The sequence below is a fragment of the Brienomyrus brachyistius genome, chromosome 14, assembly GCF_023856365.1.
Source record: "Brienomyrus brachyistius isolate T26 chromosome 14, BBRACH_0.4, whole genome shotgun sequence".
NCBI classification, from domain to species: Eukaryota; Metazoa; Chordata; class Actinopteri; order Osteoglossiformes; family Mormyridae; genus Brienomyrus; species Brienomyrus brachyistius.
Window position 1 is genome coordinate 193,516 of NC_064546.1, and position 22,607 is coordinate 216,122.

A 22,607-nucleotide genomic window follows, 5' to 3' on the forward strand; every position below is an offset into this window, starting at 1 on the left:
ACAATTTTTCAGAAGCGGCTCGCTCCAGTATCAGTCTGATGACGTCCGCCGCCGCTGGCGTGACTGCATGCCTGCCGGGCTCGCGACTATCCGTCAGCTGACCCAAGCCACCCAACGGCTACTGTTAACGTCTCGCGGCCCAACCAAAACAGTATATTCTGATATCTGGTACAATATTTTTAATGAAAATATCCATCCATCCATCCATCCATCCATTTTCGCGGGGGTCCGGAGCCTATACCGTAAGCAATGGGCACGAGGCAGGAAACAACCCAGAATGGGGGGGCAGCCTATCGCAGGGCACACTCACACACTATTCACTTAATTCGCCCTTAATTAATGAAAATATTTCATTGCGTAATTACGCTTGTAGTTGCGTATGAAAAGTAGAGAAAATGAAGACCTGCTGTTAAACCACTCTCATCAGAAAACGTTACCTTTGAATGTGACCAGTTTTAAGGTAACCAACTAGACATTGTGATATTTCATTGTCACAGACAGCATACAGTTGTTTAAATGCTATTTAACTTCATTTTAGAAATTAGAAATATGATCTCTATCAAGACTGTATGAAATGCAGCGGGCCAGATTTGTTGTTTCACCTCATCACCCCCCGCCCAATGTAGTGGCTGTGTGTGGCCTACAGGGGGCTCCACGGAAATGCGAGGTTTGGGTGCTGATCAAAACTTAAATGCAGGCAGTTATCAGTATTAAGTGATTGTCATACTTTGGATTTGTTTGGTGTCTCTTATTAAAGACACTTTATTAGCATTATTTTCAGAGCTATTCTTGGCAGTTGTTTGGCACGTGCTGAAGGCCCACGCTTGGTTGCTGTGTCCCAGAAAATGTAAAGAATACACGTAACAAAAATTAAAACCCATAATGGTTCTACATCATGATCATGTGCAGCACAGCATGACTTAGTCTTTCTCATTGACTTTAACCAATATTGGGGGGGGTCACCATAAATATTCCAAAATGACTTTAACTCACATCGCACACATTTACAGCAAAACATGTACGATACATAAAATACTTAAACTGACAACGGTCTGGAGGGGTGTATTTTTGAGTGTTTTTGGCTTTTAATATTCTTAGAGTTCACTGTTATGCGTTTCATTCCTCACGGGCTTCAATGCGACCGACCTGTCCGGTTGTTTCACCGTTCAATGAGATTTTTGCTCATAAAACCGCACTCCGTAAACTACTGGGTTACTAAAGGAGGGAACATTTTTTTCTTTTTAATAACGGCGTATAGCAGTATTCCTCCCAGGTCTGGATGTCACCATTTTCATAAAAGATGCCGCCGGTTAGTTAACCGGCAACTGTCTGAGTGATGAAAGTCTGCCAGTTAAGCGGCGGTTCCTGCTTTTCACTATCGGCTAATGAACGCCATCGCTGACGTCAGATTTCCGTACCCAGTGCCGTATTTTGACTGCAAGGCTACGTTTTGTTATTTCTCCATCCCCCCTCCCCCGTATTAGATCCGGAGTCCCCGCGAAAGCGATTCCCGCTTGCCCCCCTTAGGGGAACGGCGCCGCTGGCATTGGCGGTGAGCGGGCGTGAGTGACAGGCTGCAGTGCAGTGCGTTTGCTCGAGCTCCCCTATATGGCTGTGGATTAGCTATATGCTAATATCGATAGGAGAGAGGAGCAGCAGCGCCGTGCTGCAAGGCGACAGTGGAGGCTATCAGAGTCTAAGCAGGCTCCTCAACAGCCATGGCTGAAGGTGGAGAAGGGGAAGATGAAATTCAGTTCTTGAGAACTGTAAGTAATTCATTTCGTTGATGTATCATTCGAAGTCAGGATGTCGTTGAATGTCTGATCTCTTTGTCTATGTAATGCATTGTCGCTGCTGTCAAGCCCGTGGACGTGATGATTTCTTGTGTGGTCCATACAGTAGCATCATTCCCTCGACGCGGATTCCGCCACTAATAAATCCCAGATTGTCGTGGTCCTTTCAATGCACTGATCGTCAGGAAAGCCTTTCAGGGAAACTGGCGAAATGATCTGTCTTTTGTTTTTTCTTTGACCGGAGGGGTACTCCTTTTGTTTTGCGCATAGAGCGCTGCGATTGTGTGCTCATTTAAAACTTGTTTTACAACACCCTGTATGCAGGTTTTGTTTTTCTTTTACTAGATACGCACTTAGGCAATATCTTTGTTCGTGACTTGAAACCCACGTTATTGGTCTCCAGGATTCACCTAAAAGTTTCGTATTTTATAATTCAAGGATAATTAATTTTACTAATGTATAATGAAATATTGTCACAAATGTGTAATATTCAGGACAACAAGTAAGTTGCGATGTAAACAACGCCGTAATATTGTGTTTTCGCGGGCAGCATAGCCACTTTGTAACAAGTGGTGGTTTAGATATCATCCCGTCTGTAAATTTGACAGTGGCTGCATAATTTTTTTCAAAAAGACCTTCCTGCCCTTTGCAGGATCTACGTAGTGCTCAAGGAAAATGAGACCGACAGTTTCTCTTAACACATTAGCTTCTAAGAGGCGATTCTATTTTTGTGAATTGACTGGAATTAATTACATAAAGGGTAGTGGTGCAGCTTGGCAGTGGTCTTTGCAAGTGACACCTCAAGATGTCAGTTGTTAGACAGCCTCCATCTTTTTTCAAGAGACCCTTGTATGTTTGTAGATGTTTGTGTCTTAAAGCTGACTGGTTATGCTTATTATTCTAGGTTTTTTTTCATGTTCATATACAGAAGAGTCACACTTGCTTGTTGTTTAACATTATAGATTATATATGTCTCCTGGGAGAGATTTTCACTCAAAAGAAAACTGTGGTAATGGACAGCTCTCCCAGTGCCTAATGTGCTTTCAGTCTTGGCTCCCTTCTGCTCCCTTCTGCACTGATAAAGACCTTGTAGCAGCAGTGACTGTTTCAGAGGGCTTCCTCGAGGCTTTTAAGTTGTGTGTCAAAAGAAGGAGCCAGAGCAGCTGTAGAGCCTTGTCCTGATGACAGGAACATCTGGAGACAAATGAATGGAGTGGAGTATAATGATGAAGAGATGGTCACCTGCTGGTGGTGAGGATGGTTGCATGCCCTTTTTCTGGTGTTGTGCCGATCCAATAGCAGCCCAGTTGTTCATTTAAAGATGTGAGAATGGGAAGGGGTCCAGACTTCAACTAGAATAGATCATTCTGATGCTTTGAATTACATTTAAGTTGGACACTTTTTCCATAGAAGTTTTTTTCCCCATAACTCTTAGTAGCCTAATGATAGGGTTTCCTTTTTTCCATAGTATAGTCATGTTACTATTATAGCAAAAGACGGAAAATGGACCATTAAAAGTTTCTGTTCACAATCTGCTTTGTGTTTGGTTCAAACACTGCCTGTGTTATAGTAAAGGTCATAATGTCACTATAGTCCAGTAAATAGTTGGATGGTATGTTGTATAGTAAAACAGTCAGGTGTTATGCTATTTTCTGCTGTCTGACAATTTCACTTTTAGCTATTAAACTTCAGATGTTATAGTGGTTGATGAAATGTATATTATTGTTCTTCTTATACGCATGCTCGCTTAATGAGTTAGATATGGCTGTTTTGGTGCCTAATAAGTATTTATGTCTTTAATATGGCTGAGTGGTTGTAAGTCTCTGGACAACACTGCTATAAATAAAGATATTAGTTTTATCTTTCTGCTGCATGTCTTACTGTTGGAAACTGCTTGATGCATAAATGTGTGACCCTTAAAGATGATGCCTTTCCATAACAGGATCACCACCTGGAGTCTTCTGTTCATTGCTCAGTGTTGTGTAGAAATGCACTGTGTGCACCTTCTGGGAATACAGCAGTGAAGTTCATTTTGCTGTAGACATGGACAATGTTTAGTTGGAAACAAATTTTAGAAAAAATTGAGCAGAAGACACATTGCATCAGATCACCCAGTTGTTGTTTGTGATTTGCTGCTGCCCAGATATGCAATTATCTAAACTGTCACATCAGATTTGACTGCATGGATCCTAGTAGTCTAACACTTGCATTTTCATTTAAGATACCTGCATTTTAGTTTATCCTCTTATTAACAGTTTATTGCTGTTTTCTTCATTTTGTAGCCTTGAAACCTTACAGTCAATGCAGAGAACTATATGAAAAAAACACTTCTCTCATTATATAAAAAGTCAGAGGCTGATAAATGTTCTTATTAATCGCAAGAATTACTTTGTCAATTGCCGGAATTTGGAGCTTAAACTTCTTGCATCACTGATGCGTAAAGGTGGGAAAACTGACAGTGAAATAGATGGTTTTCATAATGACAACTTATAGCAGGAAAGTCTTTCAAGAAGCGAGAGGTTCTTGACCACGTGTGATCCAGATTATGCCTTTGTTTTCTAAAACATATAGGTGATTTTGAGGGTCTGAAAAGAATGCGGGTTATAGCTTTTTATTCTGCTTTCAGCTAGTGGATATTGAAGGCGCTCACGGTTATGGGAAATGTTTCTGAGATGCACAAAAAAATCTATCTTGAAAGACTCTAGCTTTGTCTCCTTTCAAGTTTTGCACAAATTTAAGTGAATTATCAATAAGACAAAGTGAAATTGCAAATAGCGTGTTTTTCTATTAATGGATGTCACGTGAATAATGCTTAATTCTAGATTTTTGAAATATCATGTCTTATGTATCTACTAATATACATTTTTTTGTGTTCCTTCTAGGTTTGCAATTTGCTTACTTTTCAACTCACCACAAAACACCTCGAGCTAACATAACTTTTTTGGGATAATTGAGGGTTGTTCTTGAAACGTGTGCATTTCCAATAACGACTTTTCAATTTGCATCTTCAAAATGTGCAAAATGTTAGAGGTATGTTTGTTGAATTGCATGATGGTGACTTATTAGAACATTTGCAGATTTTTTCCACCAATAGCCCACATTTGCTTTGTTGCTTCAGACTGATGGTTTAATGGAATTAGTGCCTGTCAGTGGTAGTAAAGAGATGCAGCTAAATTGAAAGCAAATCCAGAATTTATGCTTTTGTGACATTGTCTTTGGAAATATGTCTGTCTCTGTGGTCAGTATGAAATAAGTTTCTTTCCTCATTAAATAGAGAGACACTGGTTGTGAATATATCAGAATGGAACTGGCATGTTTTTTAAGTATTATGTGAAACCTAATAGGCTATTTCTGGACTTCGCCCTGCATTTAAAGATAACCTGTTATATTACGGAAATAAACTGTTATGATTTGTAAAGTACCGCTTATGTAAAGTAGACAAGTTAAATTTTCACGTATTTGGTTTGAGTTTGGTGGTCTTGTCTTTTCTCGGCTGTGCAGTTACAGATGATAGTATAGTAGTAAATATGAAAGTAGCCTATGTTCTTGATCAAAATTCATTCAATATGAAAAGACTTGTGAATAATTGTGCGTGATTATTGCCTGAGTGGTCAGCACGGCGCTGTGAACATGCATATGAGAGTAAAGTACACCTATTAAACGAGGTGCTGTGGAGGGCCCCAAACAGTAGCGTTGATCTTATTTGGAGGTTGTTGTTCTGGAGGCCATCTGCATTCCTTGAGATGACTCTAGAGTTTATAATTAGCCTTTAAAAAGCTGATGCTTCCACAGCGCCTCCTTGCTATTCGTTATTGCCAGCAGGGGCCATTGCTTCAGCTTGTGTCGCGCAAGATGAGTTTAATATTACTGCCAATAATATTAGGAGGCACAGTGTTTAGAAATAACCTTTGCTTTGCTCTTAAGTCAGACACCAAGTGACATGGAATAACAGTTATTGTAACAGTTATTGTAGTGCTTGTTCTTAGTGTGTTACTGTGTAGCAGATAAAAACATGGACTCATAACCCGGTTGTTACTGGTTTCAGTCTGAGGATCACTGTTGCTGTGGTAACAAGATACCGAAGTGGAATTGTTCCGCTGAAATGTTTTATGAAATGGTAAAAATTGTAATTCGCTTATTATCAGAGAAACAGGTGCGTTGCGTTGTATTCCCTGCCTCAGTATCCCATACAGGCATCGGTGTCATTAATATGTAAAAAATCTGGAATGGTATGTGAGGGTCACTTGCAGGTCACATAAGTGCAAACTGGCATGTACTGCATGTATAGGCGCCCCCACCTCCTGAAGGGGCAAAGACTGTGTGTCTTTAAGAAGTCAAGAGGCTCCTCTTATTCCTCCACACGGGGCAGCATATGACTGGATGATTGGGGCTCAGGTGCTGCACAGCACAGATGCATGTCCAGAGAAAGTGTGACTAGAGCAAGTTCGGACAGCAGCAGATGTGGTAGCATGACCAGCTATTTTAGATGGGGAACTTACGCTGTGCGGGGGAAAAAAAGATTTGCGGTGGTCTGACGAATTTAAAAATGGCGCAAGTCTCAGAAATCATATTCCAGAACACCATATAAGCCCATTAGTCCATTTGTACAGTAACAGCTGATCCCTAGAGCTGCGTCTTATACCTTTCCCATGGGAACGCACACTCACATGCTGTCTAAGGACACACCGACATATATACACGAGGAGATTAATTTATTTGGCGATGATGAAAGCCTTTGTTGGTCCCTTACAGTTGGAATTGATGTGCTGCCTTGCTGGACTCGACAAAAGGACTTTTGTTGCCCTTGATATGTAATTGTGCAACCTGTGATTTGCTGGCAGTCAGCTGCGTTCTGATTGTTCTCATCGTTGTTACTGAATTCTGTAATAAAGGCAAGCGGAGGCAGTGCTGTTGCTGCATACCTCTAACAACAAAAATGAAGTTATTTCCCCAGGGTGAGGAAAGAGATTACCACAGCTTGGCTGTTACTGTAGGGCCAGTAGAGAGAAAGGATTTCATTGCCTTGAGTGTTTTGATGCTATGGAAAGAGAAATGCTTCTTGTTAGGGGTGCTGAGATTTTTCAGCCGGCGTTGTCCTGTATTACGTATGAGGAGAAGGTGAAGCTTAATTGGATGATAAGATTGCATTGTACTGGGAAACTAAATCAGTGATGATACCTGTATGACCCAATATCATAAATGACCTGTTTTCCTCTCGCAAGAACATCTCATTGGGATATTGTTGGGGAATTATATGATATGGCATGGCAGTCTTTACTGACACTAATCGTTTATGGAGGAAGGAAGTTTGGGGCTGGTTGCAAGCAGCATTATAGAGTCAGGCTGACCCATTTCCTCTGTTACCCCTGGTCATGAGCCACTGAAACACTAAGTTGCTCACCCTTACCCCAAATTAATTGGGTCGATGTGTTTTTTTTTCTTGTTTACTTGCCCTTTCGCAATAGTGTCTGGTACTGTTACTTCAGCATCCGAGGTAGACATCCTTCAGTGGAGGAGTAGTGGCAATCTGAGCTGTGGGGGGCTGGTTAGCAAAAGAACCAGCCTTTACATGAAACTCTTAGGAGTGGAGGCAGGTTTTCAGGTGAACAGTGTGCTTGCATTGCATCTGTGTATCAGTTCTGCCACACAGAGCTTTTAATTAGAACCACCGTATCTCTGTGAGGCTGTGCTTCCAAACAGGCGGGTGAGCAGCGAGCGCCTATCCTGGTGGGTGTTTGCCCAAATGCCAGAAAGCAGAGCCTACCTCACTCCAACTCCCACACACACACACACACACACACACACACACACACACACCCTCTTCCGTGACTCATTTTTGCTCCAGCTCTGCCGTGGGGGACCGTGAGTCTGCGTTTATACAAAGTTATTCAGAACTGTGATGGCGGTATTCTTAGATCAGGCTCTGCTGAGCTGTCTGTTAGGGTGTCATGGAAACCTTCCAGATAGCAGGATGAGTCTAGAGGCTGATTCCAGCTGTTTGAAATCATCACTTGCTGCAAACCTGATGAGTCTCACCAGGTGTAGTTTCAGGGAACCAGAAGAACGTACCGTAAGCTTGGTTTTGAGAGAAAGGCTTAGAGTTTTGTTAGCAGTTATTTATTTTGTTCTATGTTTACCTTTGTTATTGAGCTTGGATTTGGGGAAAATGCAGATTTTTTGAAAAATACCACACACTCTCCACAGTTTCAGGGTTTCAGTTTGGTTTTCCTCGTATACGCAAAATCACGTCAATGGTTCTGTTGTTTCTAGCGAAAATTAGACTTTTATATTATATAGTTTTGTATAATTTATTATTTTTAAAACAACAGTACAATCTAATTTGATCCACCATACAAACTGCATACAAGCAGTCACTTTCAAGTCATTACAAGGACATTTTCAGATTAATTAAAACTTTGTGTTTAAATGCAGTTTTAATAATAAAAAATAATGTACTATATTTAAGGGGTCTCTCAGAAGATAAATTAATTTAGAATGCAAAATCTTTGAAAGTTTTTGGGTGTTAAATACCTATTTTACTAAGGTATGGATTGGGCTACTAAGTCGTAGCAGACAGTCTGTAATGCTTTCGAGGAAGTTGCCAAGATAGTAGATTCGTTTTTCAGAAGTCACATTTGTTCCTTCATAAAGTGTGAATTTTTTATGCTTCCATGTTACAAGTGGGAAAGCTAATTAATAGAGAAGTCAACATCAACAAGTTTAAATCTTTCATAGTATTCTGTCTTAAATAGAAGATAATCCTTTATGGTGTATTGGTCATATGATGCCTCCAAGATTCCCACCCAATTAAGAAAGATGTTTGGTAGCTCCATTGCTCTGATCTGTAATATGCATCTCAGGACGACTGGTTATATTTGGACAAAGCTGAGAGTCTTGTAAAGATGTATGTTTTGAATTTGTTCAAATACGCTGTTAAGAACCTGTAGGAAGGAATGTGAGAAGGCCAAAATTTAAAGCAAAGCATGCTTACAGGCAGATGTTTTTTCCTTGGGCCGTGGGCTAACAGTGTTTGTAAGCAATTCAGAATATTGCTTTTATTGGGAAAATGCCAGTCTAATAGGGGTTTATTTAATAAATTGACATAAGGATTTGCAGGCACATTTAAAGCAGAATACCACAAAGACTAAGTTCAGCCTACAGCATGTTAGTGCTGCATTCCTCTGTTTCTCAGTGCTGAATTTGGATTCTCAGTTCAGCACGGTCATCCCGGTGAATTTACAATGCCTGTTGTGTGCACAAAGTGGCTATAGGGCCATGTAAATGAAAATCCAGTCTGGGAAAAGCCGGTCAGTGCTGTGGCTGTGCTAGGTGGAAATCTGTGGGAGGCTGTGAACCTGTGAATCAGTCTCTGCTCACACAGTTGTCACTGCTATGCCTGAAGCTCCATGCGAGCTTCCTGATTGTGTCAAATGGCTCCTGAGGCTGATGCTCACACTGCACAGTAAATCCATGTATTGAGTAGACTAGTGCGTTATGCAAAACAGACTCTAAAACACAGTGAACTACAGCACACTTGGGGGGAAAAATATTTTTATTATTGGTTGAAATTACTTGTTAGTAAGGAAATCAAGGTATGTGTATGAAAAGACAGAGGGATGGGTAATTTCTTACACTGACCGTGTAAGGCATAGTGTCCATGGGTGATCGATATATAGGGACTCATGTCAAGCAAAGGAAGAGAGTTATGGTTTGGAGGTGAATTATAGTTTGCTTGCATGTTACCAGGATTGACTTTCCTGGTATGCCTTTGCATTGGCTCAGCAGTTGGCCTGTTCCTGGGTCAAGTTTAATGCCTCCTGTGCCCTGGATCCTTAAAGGCAATGTAAGCTATATAGGTTCATATCTGTTTTTCATGCTCAGACTGTGCAAACCTCTTCTGTTTCTTCAGAAGCTAAACTAATCGTTTTTAGAAGCCTGCTTCATTGTCCTTTGGTTTATTTTGCAGAACCCTAACCCTAACACCACGAATGTCTTAAGCAAAAACACTGTGGCATCTCCTTTTTTTCTTCTGTGTACTAAACATGATATCAGAAGTGAACATTTTACAGATTGAGATTTGTGCATGTGGAATTCTGATAGTTATAATTGTGCCTGATAACATGAGCAACATAAAACACTTCTAATTGCAAAATTAACTTTAATTGACTGCCATCAGATTTGCTTGTATGGGTCCCCTTGCAATAGGCTTCAGCTTCATTTTCATTAATTGATATGTGATAAAGATTCTTTAGGCCTATGGCAGGCTTAATGACCAGTATTGATCCTGTTCCCATTATTCATCTCATAAAAGATTCATGCCACTTTGAGAACCTCTGTATTTTCCACTTTCACCAGCAATGTAGAGCAGGGGTCTTAAACTCTGGTCCTGGAGGGCCGGAGCACTGTGTAGCTTAGTTCTTTCCCCATTCCACCACAAATTATTCAGCTGAAGAGCTGTGTGGTGATTACCAGAAGGAGTTGAATCAGGTGTGTTAAATGACGGTAAACCAAAAACTGTGCAGGGCTCCAGCCCTCCAGGAATGGAGTCTGACACCCCTGATATAGAGTAAGAGAGATCTGTGTTTTTATTGGTTGTGTCGTTAAGTCAATTATGTGCACAGTAAAATAATATATTCTGCCAGGGTTGCATCTGTAAGCATGCAGAGGAAGTGCTGATTACTGACTGTGATTTTGCCCCTATGCCGGCATAGGAGGGCATTGTGTGGTTCAGTAAGACTGTACCTGTGATCAGAAGGTTGTTGGGTCACATCCCATGCTTGTTAGAATGATCACATCACTGTTGGGCTCTTGAGCAAGACCCTTAACCCCCTGAAATATGCTCTTGGGGTGCAGGCTAAATGGCTGACCCTGTGTTCAGGAGCCAAGCTTTACTCTCACCTGAATATTTTTGTATGTCTCACAGGAGAGCAATATGGGATGAGAAGCTAAAGAATTCTGACATTCTTGTATTTATAAAGTGGCAGATAAACCTCAATTCCATAGGTATTGACATTAATGGGCCCCAGACCTCCAGGCATTATTGGTCAGCTCTTACACCTTTTTAAGGATACAGATGCCTAATTAAGACATACTGATCTCCACCTAAAATGTAGCAGTCAATTTGGTTAGTCATAGTCAAAATGAAAGCAGAACAAGCTACCTGATTTGTTTGAAGCTCTTGACCTACCTAGGGTGCCCCATCTGTTTCCCTCTTTAACATTACGTTCCTATAGCTAGTAACTTAGCACTGTTCCACAATGTGTTTAGGATTGATCTGTGAGTGAGGGAAACAGACTGATGTAAGATGTCACAGTCCAATAAAATCTTTCCTTCCACTTTAGGAGCTTTGTGTTTTTCTTCTATGTGCCTCCTTTGATTGAATTTTTCCTTTTATGTTAGTTTTGGTGGACTCAAGCCACAGGAGGGTTTATGTTAGTCAGCCTCGGTGTATCCAGCATTTCCAATGATAGCAAAATGCACTGATTTACAACAGCATCTGGTCCTGGCTTCTCTGACGATCCCAATTTAAATTGTATTTGACAAAGTGGGAGATCCTTGGAATGGCTGCTCCCCCCTGTTGAGGTCTTTTTGTACTCATGGTCACATGAATGAAGAGTCTGTGTCCTTGTTGACAAGGAAAGCTTGTTATTGGGCTTCAGAGAGGCAAGGTGAAAAGTGGATTGGGACAATCTGTATTATATATAGTACTAAACACTTCCCATGCCTGCGCACATTTTTTTTTAATCCTTGTTGCCATGTAATTTTTTTCTTGCATCACCTGTTCAAAATATTGCCCCAGGAATAAAATTTGCCATCCTCACGTTCCTGCTGGCAAGTCTTCTGTTCATGGAGATTCTGACATAAAGCATGTTTAGCCCCTACTGGTGGAAATATATTCTGTTATAAGATCAGTGAATTCTACATACGTCAAACCCTAAAGGGTGTATTTGTCTGGTGTTAAGTCTGTTGGTGCATGCTATCCATGTCAGGGTAACTGTTAATTTATTTTTTGATGTCAGAAATTACTGGTATTTAGTGGATAAGATTTTTCCAGCCTGTACCTGTATTTTTCCCTACAGGCTGGATGTGAATCTTGTTTGGGGATAGGTATACTTTGTCCAGAAAAACCCTAAAAAACATCCACTTTCCAAATCACTCTCTTAATTTTATGAGAATGAGAAGTCCTTTTTTATTTTATTTGGTGTTGCACTGTTTCAGTGTCCTTATGCAGGAAGATTCCAGGAGGTTTAGGGGGTGGTGATTTGCTCAAATCATTGAAAGTTTCATTAGAATAGACCCCCTTGACCCCTCCAAGTCTCTGCCCAACCCTGCCCTTGTGGGTCTGTTACTAGGATGTAGCTATGAGCAACTGTGGAAATTATTAATCTACTTCATTTTATACCAGAACACAAGACCTGATGCTTAGATCTTAATCATTTAGGAATAGGAATATATAATTGCATGTTGTTGTTGTTGTTTGTGAAGTGGAATCTGAAAACAACTCTGAAATACACTGTGATGGAATAGTGATTTGCAGCAACTCCCTGCAGATTTTTGCTGGCTTACTGGAGCTCAGTCTAGCCACAAGAATTTATGGCCAATAGCACATCATAAAGCTGTCTGATACAGGACCGTTAGCAAGCGAAGTCGACACAGTCTGAAATAGTTTGTGGATGTCAATGAATTTCTCATGTCTCTCTTGGGGTATTCTTAGGGGGGGGTTGCAGTGGTGGGCAGCTTGTTCAGCGAGCCTTCATCCTAGCATCAGTGACCTCATGAACATGAGCTATCTCTCCATGGCAACCGTGAACCAAACCGCTCCTTCCTTCTCCCTCATCTGACTAACACAATGACGATTGACGGCGAACTCGGTAACCGAGTATCATCCTGGGGTGGAAGTTAGATGGATTGTTGAGTCTGCAGTCAGATCAGTGTCTGAGTCTTACCCGTTTCATATATGTATTTTGTTTTTTATTTAATTAGATTGGGCTTAACGTAGCCTTTGCGAATCTTTTCCTTATGCTCTTTTAAGGACATTCTTTACTGCTTCAGCTACCCTTTTGAAAATGACCCTCTCACCTCGCCTGACATTTATGAGAAAGTCAGTGCTATCCAGAGCTCTTCCAACATGTTGGTGTAAACACCAACAGAGGGTTCTTAGGATTGGTTAAGCTTGTGGGCTTGGTTTGTCCCTTTTTGTCCGGAATTGTAATTTCTGCCTTCTGTAGAGGAATCTATACTGTTGTATGTATATGAAAATAGCAATGTAGGGAGGCCATCGTGTTTAAGGTTTTTTCTTTCTGTGCCCATATCCGTTGTGTACAGGGTCAGTTGACAGAGCTGTACTTCTGGGGATCTCAGGTTACTTCTGATGAATGTAGGGGTTGTGGGGACACCTGCTCCTGTCCTGCAGTGACTGCAGAAGGCTCCTCAGAGTGGATGGGACAGTATACCTTTTGAGTTGTTCTTTCTTTGCCATGGCCATGGAAATTACTGGAATTGTTCAATGTGGCTTGATGGGGAGTTCTGGTAGAGCTCCGCTGGCCACCAGAGGAAATGTATATGAAAGTAGGCTTGGTTCAGGTTGTTGCTCCAGGGAAGGGCTGCCCTGGAAAGATATGGCCTGCCAACCCCACCCCCTCACCCCGTTTCTTCCCCCAGGTCTATAGATAGATTGATGTGTGTCTTTATCTCTCCAGCAGATGGTTCCTTAGACACTCCCCACCAAGATCACTTTGCAGCAGATTCACCAGATTCCTTGGCAGGGGATCAGATGAGGACAGAGAGAAGCCTCTGCCTTCCCACATTAAGTTCATGGAGCCCAGTGTGGACCGGAAGGCTGCCTTTTTGCTAAGAGTAGTGCCCAAAAGAATCCTGTCATTTCTCAGCGGCTTGAACTTGGAGTAGAGAATTATGGGAAAAGCATGATGTTCATATGATTGCATGATAGATCACTGATACCTGAGTTTTGCGGCACTTGAGCCTTGATTGAATTTTTAGCTGCTATACAAGATTTCTTTTGATTCTTGTCATGTTACGACAACACGAGCTCTCTGTCATGGTTGTGATACTCCTGCAAATGAAACAGTTAAACACGCAGAATGCAGGACAAATCCAGGACTAGATGCCAGTCTGTTGCAGGGAATCCAGATCTTTGTACTCTGAGTAATTTAGGTTCAGATTGACCTAAATTGCAAATCTTTTAACCCCTGGAGGAGACCTTGGAGACTCATGCAAACATGGTAGCTCCCCACACCCAGAGTCAGGACCCGGATTGAGACCCACAACAGTCTGGTTATGAGAAAAAAAAAATCTAGATTTGTGTTTAATCTCTTTACTAAAAAACAAAGTGTAATCTCTTTATTTTGTCTTCACAGTGGTGATTAAAGCTTCCATGTTTTCTGTATATGGGAGGTTATTCATCCCCTTTAATGTTAAAATAAACAATGAATATTTAGGGGAAAGGAAAAGATTTATGATCCTGGTAGAACATTATAGGGGATCTCTTTTTAAACTGTGATATGATATCATCCATTTTGGAATCTTGCCACTTAATCCCAGCATCTGAAATAAATGGTACACATTTCAGTAATTTTCTAAATCGTTCATTGCATTAACTAAGGGTGCCTTCTTTCATAGCTTTCATGCATGTTAATATTTTATAAACTAAAGCTTGTGGAGGTGATACTGTTTTTGCTTGTATAACAAGTTTCTCTAACACCTTTTGGGTTTGGGCAATACAATCAAAATCTCTGTGCTGAGGTGAAATAACAGTTCTAACAATGCACGACATGGCTAAGAAACCAGGAAAGCGTTATATGGCTTCCACTGCCTGCTATCTTGCTACGGCAAGAGTTTACGGTTTGCCTAAACAGTAATGATATGACCAGCAAACTGAGCTGAGGCAGAGGCTGAACTAGGACACTGGGCAGCCATGAGTCCACTTTAGATGCACGGCACGGATAAGTATTGAAATAGTAAGTGCTTCTTGGACTACATGTAGCGTGGTAGATCTTTCCGGGGTGTTAACATGCCTTCTCTACCACACTTTGATTAAAGCAGTGGCAAAGAATGGAATGCAGGCTCCTGATTAAGTATCAGAATGCACTGTGGCTTAGGGGGTTCCCCAGGGAGAGGGGTGGCTGTCATCTCTTGAGGGGCAGTCCTCTGGTGTGTGATAAGGTAACATGTGTAACATGGTAGCATGTGTTGTTTCAGCTGAGTTTGATCTTGGTGCTTGCAGTAAGAAGAATCCCCCCCCCCCCTTTCCGAATTCCATTGTCTAGGAGGTTTAGCTTTGTGTTGATCACAGTCATTTTTACCATGAGTCTAAATCGATCATACACTGTCATAGCTTAGGAGGTGCATTCAAGGCTTAGTATGATTATCCCCCCCCTTCTTATTGTAATATCCTAATGCTTGCCTGGAGAAGAGGGGACTCTGAGAACCATGGCAACCATCTTCTCAAATTAATATGACCCACGAGTTAGCAGGCCAGCTGAGCTGCTGCAAGAATGAAACACAAATCAATACTGCTCTCCTACAGCCCTGGCAAAGGGAAGGCAGGGGCTCTGTCCAGGTACTAAATCATTTTTAATTGGCCAAGTGTTAATGCAATGTTTTAATATTATTTAATATTATGGGATTGGACTTAACAGTTTGTTATATTCTAATTCCCCTATGAATATTTTGTATATGTCATGTGCTCTGGAATTTAAACAGAATAATCAGTAAAGCTCAAGGTATAAAGACAACCAGAGCTGAATGAACTGTGGATTAATATACATTCTCTCCTATTTTATTCACAGCAATACATTTAAGGAACTGTACTGGGTTATGTAAGTTTTTGGACTAGCGTACCCTACAAAGGGCATTGTTCATCTCACCCTACAAATGCCACTGTTTGGTAGAAGGGTCTCCTATGCTTGTCCAAAATGCTGCGTTTCCATTTCTTCAGAATCTCCTATTTAATAATGCAGGCTGCTATCATGCCATCGAAGCAGCTTCTCTCATTTAAGAACCTGATCAGCACATTCCAGCCTGGAGCAAACAAATAATATAAACACCAAGCAATTTCCCCCACAAGAAAATCAATACCATTACTGGACTTTATGTAAAACGCTTGTAAAGAGGCTTTTCAGTTGCATGGGCAAGGTCAGTTTTTCTAGTTATCTAACTGAAAGAATGACATACTTTTCAGCTGATGACAACAGCTGTCATATTCAGAGTCTATCAGAATATGAATGATTTTGCCGGTGCTTGAATTTTATTAATCGTGGGACAAGATACATAAATTGGAAAATACTTAAAATTGTTAAGTCATGGAATTAGTTATAAGGGGATGGCTATTTTTAAATGTATACACTAATGTATGCAATGAAGTCTTTTGGAGAAAAAGATTTTTTATGTATTAAGGAAACAACTGTTCGCTTAGGCATCTAATTAAAAATAGTTACAGTGTTACCTTGTATTATTCTAGTAATGTGTTGTTATACAGGAAGCGCTATCTGTTGGCCACATTTACCCAAGCTAGAGGTGTACCAATGTTGATTTTCGGATATATATATCTAATATCTCTGAGCTACTTGCCTGAGGTGGGGGGAGGGTTGACATTACATTATTTTTTATTCTGTGGAAAATGAAATATCGATCTCTGGACCAGATTTAATAATGAATTATACACATGTCATGGGTCGGTACTTAGAGACCTCTCGTAAACGGTGAATGAGCCATTATGCTACTAATTGTGTCTTTAGCTCTGGTGCTGCTAACTTAGGTTATCTTAACCAATAGATAGAATGTTCTGCGCTACAAAAAGAGTGAGTTTCCTGGAAGTGTCACAGCGCCAAAATCATTGCTGCAGCCCAACAGTCATCAAGTAGTGCCTCTTTTACTAATATTAATGAGCCTACATTTTGAAATTTGAATTCTGGTGCTACTACTTTCTGTATGAATGCAAAAGTGTCTAAATGGAGTTAGTTATTGAGCCTTCCTTTATCTGGCTCAAAGGTAAAGGAAGGCCGAAAAATCAGCATTGCTCGGCCCTTAAGGACTTTGATTTGAATAGCCCTGTTGTAAACCGTTTAACGGATCTTCTTCTAACTTTGTGAGATGAGTGGGAGATGAGTATGGCGTGGATAGCCAGACCAAATGATAGGGCCGTCCGGGGAATGTTATGGGCGCTTTCACACCGCGGGAACATTTTTGAGTAACCAGAACCTTTTTCCATAACTAGAAACTTTTCCTGCATTGAGAACACAATAACTTGGCCTGATTGTAGTTCCTCAGAGGCAGTTCCACAACTCTTTATTGTCTTGGAAGGTACATGGAAGCTCTGGGAAAAGAGATTAAATTGCTGTCATTTCTGACAGCACCAAATCTAGTTTAATATAAACTCCTCTTTCGTGTCTATTGTGATGATATATAAAAATGCTCTAAGACCATTGCATAGTTTTTCATGTGGTGTACTGTATATGATACATATTATGTTATCCAGCTGTAAGCTGTGGTGAAGACCTGGATTTATCAATCCCAGCCGTGTTCAAATTAGTCATCATAACTAATGTCAATACTGATCTTACACATGAGAAAAAAAAACAATTGTTCCAGGTTTTCTGGTTCTGTTTGCTGTACTGGGAAATGTAGTCATTAACCCCAACACCTAGGTAAAATGTGTCAGAATCATTTTTTTAATGTAGCTAATGAGCTTCATAAAGCATGTGTTCTGCGCAGTCCCTTGGTGTAGCTTAAAAGATGACTTTGGAAAGTTTTGGATGGGAAGGAGTGCTGACTCAGGTTTTCTTTCTGTCCAAATTAAACCTCCCTGAAGCGAAGTGTAAACCACTCTCGCTGATGAAGGCTCCCTCCTCAGCCGTGTTTTATCGTTGTGTCAGAGGTGCGACTGGCGACTTCAGCATTTCTACTATCTAAACAGGCTAAACCACATCTGTAAAGGACACCCCACTGATTCCCAGAGTGGTTCATGTAAGATTATTATTTCCATTTAACAGGCAGGCTGTGCATTGTTGATTTATGTGCTTATGCATAGCGTCTCATGCTGCCTGCAATTTTTGTCTCTCCTCTTCCTTAAAGTCTAATGTGTACTTCATCAGCAAGGTTGCTTATCTTAGCTGTATGCTAGTAGTGACCCCACAAGACCTTGTGGGCCATTTCCAGATATTTCATATACAAACATAGATTTTCTGTGTATTTCCTGCTCACTTGGGAATAGTGTCATTTTGTGCGTTTTGATGAAAAGTGAAAATTTTCCCCCTGGGGTCATCAAAACTTCTCTCATCGTCTCATGTTGAGTCATGTCGTATCTCATTGCGTCATTTGTGGTGGCACTTCAGCTGGTCTTCCTTGCCTTTTCCTAAGTATATCAGCAGGAGATTCTGATCTCTATTATCACACTGTATGGACAAAAGCATTGGGACGTAAAATTGTCTAAAATGTCTTGGTATGCATATCAAGAAATTTTGCACAGTTCTATGCCTCCAACTTTGTGGGAACAGTTTAGGGAAGGCCCTTTTCTGTTCCATCATGACTATCCCCAAGTGCACAAAGAAATGTTCATAAAGACATGGTTGGGTGAGTTTGGTGTGAAAGAACTTGACTGGTCCACACATGGCCCTGACTTCAAGCCCTTCAAACACCTGAACTATAAGTCATTGCAAGCTAGGCCTTCACGTGCAACATCAGTACTTGACCTCGTAAATGCTCTTCTGGATCAGTGGACAGAAATTCCCACACGCACACAGTCCAAAATCTTGTGGAAAGCCTACCCAGAAGCATGGCAGCTGTTATGGCTGCAAAGAGAGGAGCAGCTCCATATCGATGCCTATGGATTTAGAATGGGGTATCATAAAAGATCCTGTGGGTGCAATAGCCAGGTGTTCCAGTATTTTTGTCCATATAATGTGTTTCAGTTGATGGTGTTATTAAATGGTATAGTTCTTGACATTTTCTTGAGGAGAGACTAAATTGTTCCTTTCTTTTCCATATACCCATCTCTGTAGTTTAATGTGTTACAAATCACCCTCATAAGGTAAGCAATGATGTTAAGTATTGTAAAGAGCTGAATTGCCTTTTAGCTTCTTTTATCAATTTTCTGGTTTTGTTTAACAACAGTGACACAACTTTCAGATAATGGAATACAAGTGGCTGTCCTATGTGTGGATTACTGTAGCATTAACCTACAGTCAAGGGAAACTGGTCCATGTGTGACCTGTACTCTGTGTCCAAAATGGCTGGTCCTGCTAACGATAAGTTACTGAAGGCTGAGACTAACTTGAAATGAGTGTTGGAAGTTTCCTGCCTTTCTACCATGCATTGAACTGCCCTGCTGTGTCTTTTAACAGGATGATGAAGTGGTGCTGCAGTGTGTCGCCAGCATTCAGAAGGAGAATCGCAAGTTCTGTCTATCTGCTGAGGGATTGGGGAACCGACTGTGCTACTTGGAACCCACATCAGAGGCCAAGGTAGGGGAACTGGCAAGATGGATCCAGTGAAAAATGTACTGAAGTGACCAGCCCTGCATGTCTCCTCATTTAAACTAGCTTTCAAAGCCATTGTAAGCAGTAATCAATCAAACAGACCACATTTTCCTTGTGGGGTTATAACCTACAGTATGAGGATACATTGGTTTAAAAATAGATTCTGAGTCACCTTTCTCGCTGAAGATTCTAAACAGATCTTGTAAGATACCAGTTTGGCTCTACATTATGTCATTTAATACTCAAGTATTTAATCTGAAATAAAACTCTTTAGTTAGCTGCACAACAGATAATGCCATGATTTAGGTGAATCTCTTGCAGTTCCCCTCTTCACGTGTATGATAGCAGGTATAGAATCCCAATGTGGGGCTCTATGACAATCAGAGGCTGAATTTTCTCTGCGATTACCTAGGAATAAAATGAAGAGATGGAAGGGTAGCAAGCCTGCATCCTTTGCAGCTCAAAAGCACAATGTTTCAAAGATGCTGCATTTTTCACCCCCTTTAGAAATGACTACGCTGCATTTGCTCTTTTATTCACCTGGAGCCTGTTCCCAGGATTCATGGGGCATAAGGCTGGGGACACCTTCTTCATTCAACAGTCCATTTGCTCTTGCACAATTCTAATTCATAATTCTGCGTTTTTAAATAGTCTAAATATTTTCTTTTACTCTGGTGACTGTGCAAAACCATAGATCAATGTAAATATATAGTATTTTAATTCATAATGCTTTTCTGATTTCCGGACAATTAATCGAAAATGAATCAAAACCGACCTGCAGAACCTCTAATCGACGTTACCCTGCCCATGTCGGTTACTTCGGTTTTTTTAAATTCTGTTAGTACTTAAAAATATATATATATTTTGTTAATACTTTCCCCAGCGTGTGTTCATGCACTGTCCCCTTAGAAACACACTGCTGCGCGTGTTGTTATGTGACTCTGCCTTGTCCAGTCTGCGACATGGAAGCATTGAGGAGAACTGAGCCGACTGAGTAACTCGAGCAGCTTGTACCAAAGAAAAATGCCGTGTCCGTCATTTGGACACATTGCGACTTTAGTGACGATGACCTCGAACAAAAAGAGGTCAAATACTGTATAAGCAGTGCAGTGCAAATACTGTATAAGCAGTGCGGAAAACCAGTTTCAGCTACCAAAGGTAATAACCACCAATCAGTTTCACTACTAGCAATATTTGAAATACAGTGGAAACCACTTATATTGATCACGGTTATACCGATCAACCACTTATACTGTATGGATCAAAATGCTTGGGGCAGAATCATTCCTCTACAAATACTGTTTAAATAATTCACTTCTAGTAATCAAGCAGTCTGCTTACAGTGTTCATTTTGGGTCTTTTTACACATAAAAACATATGGAAGAACTGAAAATTACGGTAATTCTTTTTTTACTTGCCCACTTTGCTTTAACCCATCTACCTCAGGCTAGCTATCTGAGGCTAATACTGCGTGCACAGAAAACATAACGGGAAAAAGAATGTTATTTTCTGTCAATTACGAATATAGACTCATCAAAGTTTATGATAAACTGTCAAAACAGTCAACAAAATGCAGCAGTGAATCTACAATAAGGTAAATTTTACGTTCAGTACTATATTATAGCGCATTTAAAATATACACAATTCAGTAATTTAATTTGTATAATTTGAAAAGCATTCTAGTACCTCTGAAACAGCTGTACTGTATTTTGAACAAGGCAAAATTTTATGACCTTATATGTATGTAATAAATATCCATCCATCCATTTTCCAAAGCGCTTATCCTACTGGGTCGCGGGGGCTCCGGAGCCTATCGCGGAAGCAATGGGCACAAGGCAGGGAACAACCCAGAATGGGGGGCCAGCCCATCACAGGGCACACTCACACACCAGTCACTCACACATGCATTCCTACGAGCAATTTAGCAAGTCCAATTAGCCTAAGCTTGTCTTTGGACTGTGGGGGGAAACCGGAGTACGCGGAGAAAACCCCACGACGATATGGGGAGAACATGCAAACTCCACACACATGTGACCCAGGCGGAGACTCAAACCCAGGACCCAGAGGTGATTTGAGGTCATATCACCAAGCCCTATTTTGGACATTTAACCATACAGTTCAAACTGGGAACTACTTCTATAAATGTTTAAAATCTGAGTAGTTGATGTAATTCCTGTCACATAAATCTAACTGCAGACACAGTTCTCCTTGTTCAATGAGTAAATTGATGTGTTTTTTCATTTTCTGTTTGGGGATAGATAATATTTTCACTATTCTGAGTGGAAAATGTAATATTGCAGCAATGTAGATATTCAGTGAACAGAAAGCAAATCTGTTTTTAAAATTATGATTTACACGTTAACCCCCCTTCTTTAATCCTATATTATTATTCTCCCATAGCAGTGACCCTAAATGGCTCATGCATGTTTAGATTTCACACTTTGGTTACTATGTTAATCAACATTTCTGTTGTCTATAAGAAATTTCTCCAGGATGCAATGCTGGTGGATAGGGCAACACAGCGGTTTGCAAATACCTGTTCCTCTGTACCTTCTACAATGGAATCAGAAACGGTTAAATGTCTGTGCACCATATTCAATGATTATTGAAGCTTGCAGCAGTGATTCATGACTTCTGCGTATGCCAGTTTGTCTTCATTGCCTCTTAATGTGTATAACATATTGCCTTGCCATCGCAGGTCCATGACCCCTTCTGTTGGGGTGGAGATCATACGAAAATGGAATTGTGGGAAGGTGTGCTTTGCTGCACATCCCTGGCCTTTACTCATCACTGCTCTTGACACCTGCTATTGTGTCCTAGTGCTTTGGTTCTAGTGCTTGGTTTCTGGATGAGGAAAACCAGCATGACTGGCTTCCTGGGGGGATGTCTGGCTACACAAGCATGAAGAGTACAAGCCTCACAATCCAGTTAGAATTAGTGAAAAAAATGTTGAATGTAAACCATCTATTTTTGAGGTTGACACACTGTTTTTCAGCCTCCTGTGTCTTGCCTCTGATGGTTTTATTTACACTTTACTGTACTTGTCTACATGGTCTTTTCCAAGAGAGTTTGAATTGCTACTAAAAGAAGAATAATAGCAGGATTTCTGTCAGAGATGCACACCTTACTACATTTGGACAATTAAAGGGAGTTTAATTAGTACTTTGGCATATTTTAATTACAACTTCAGCATATTTTTCAATGATTCTATGGAGACCTAATAATTAAAATATAATGCCTGTGATAAAGGTCCATTCATTACTGTCTTACCTTTGGTGGTGCCGAGACTGAACGTTAAATCATCTTCGGTAGTTGTGCC

The 22,607-nt window shown here is 40.7% G+C and overlaps 1 protein-coding gene across 6 annotated transcripts in view; it reads left to right on the forward strand.

Moving 5' to 3' along the window:
- The first annotated feature begins 1,514 nt into the window (after nt 1-1,514).
- The window catches only part of ryr3 (ryanodine receptor 3), a 97,097-nt gene continuing 76,004 nt past the window's right edge, over nt 1,515-22,607 (forward strand). For all 6 annotated transcript variants that reach the window (XM_048974238.1, XM_048974239.1, XM_048974242.1 and 3 more), the window contains exons 1-2: nt 1,515-1,766; nt 19,154-19,273. In XM_048974238.1, the coding sequence (XP_048830195.1) occupies nt 1,719-1,766; nt 19,154-19,273 (168 nt within the window). In that variant the 5' untranslated portion in view covers nt 1,515-1,718. The remainder of the gene's footprint in view (nt 1,767-19,153; nt 19,274-22,607) is intronic.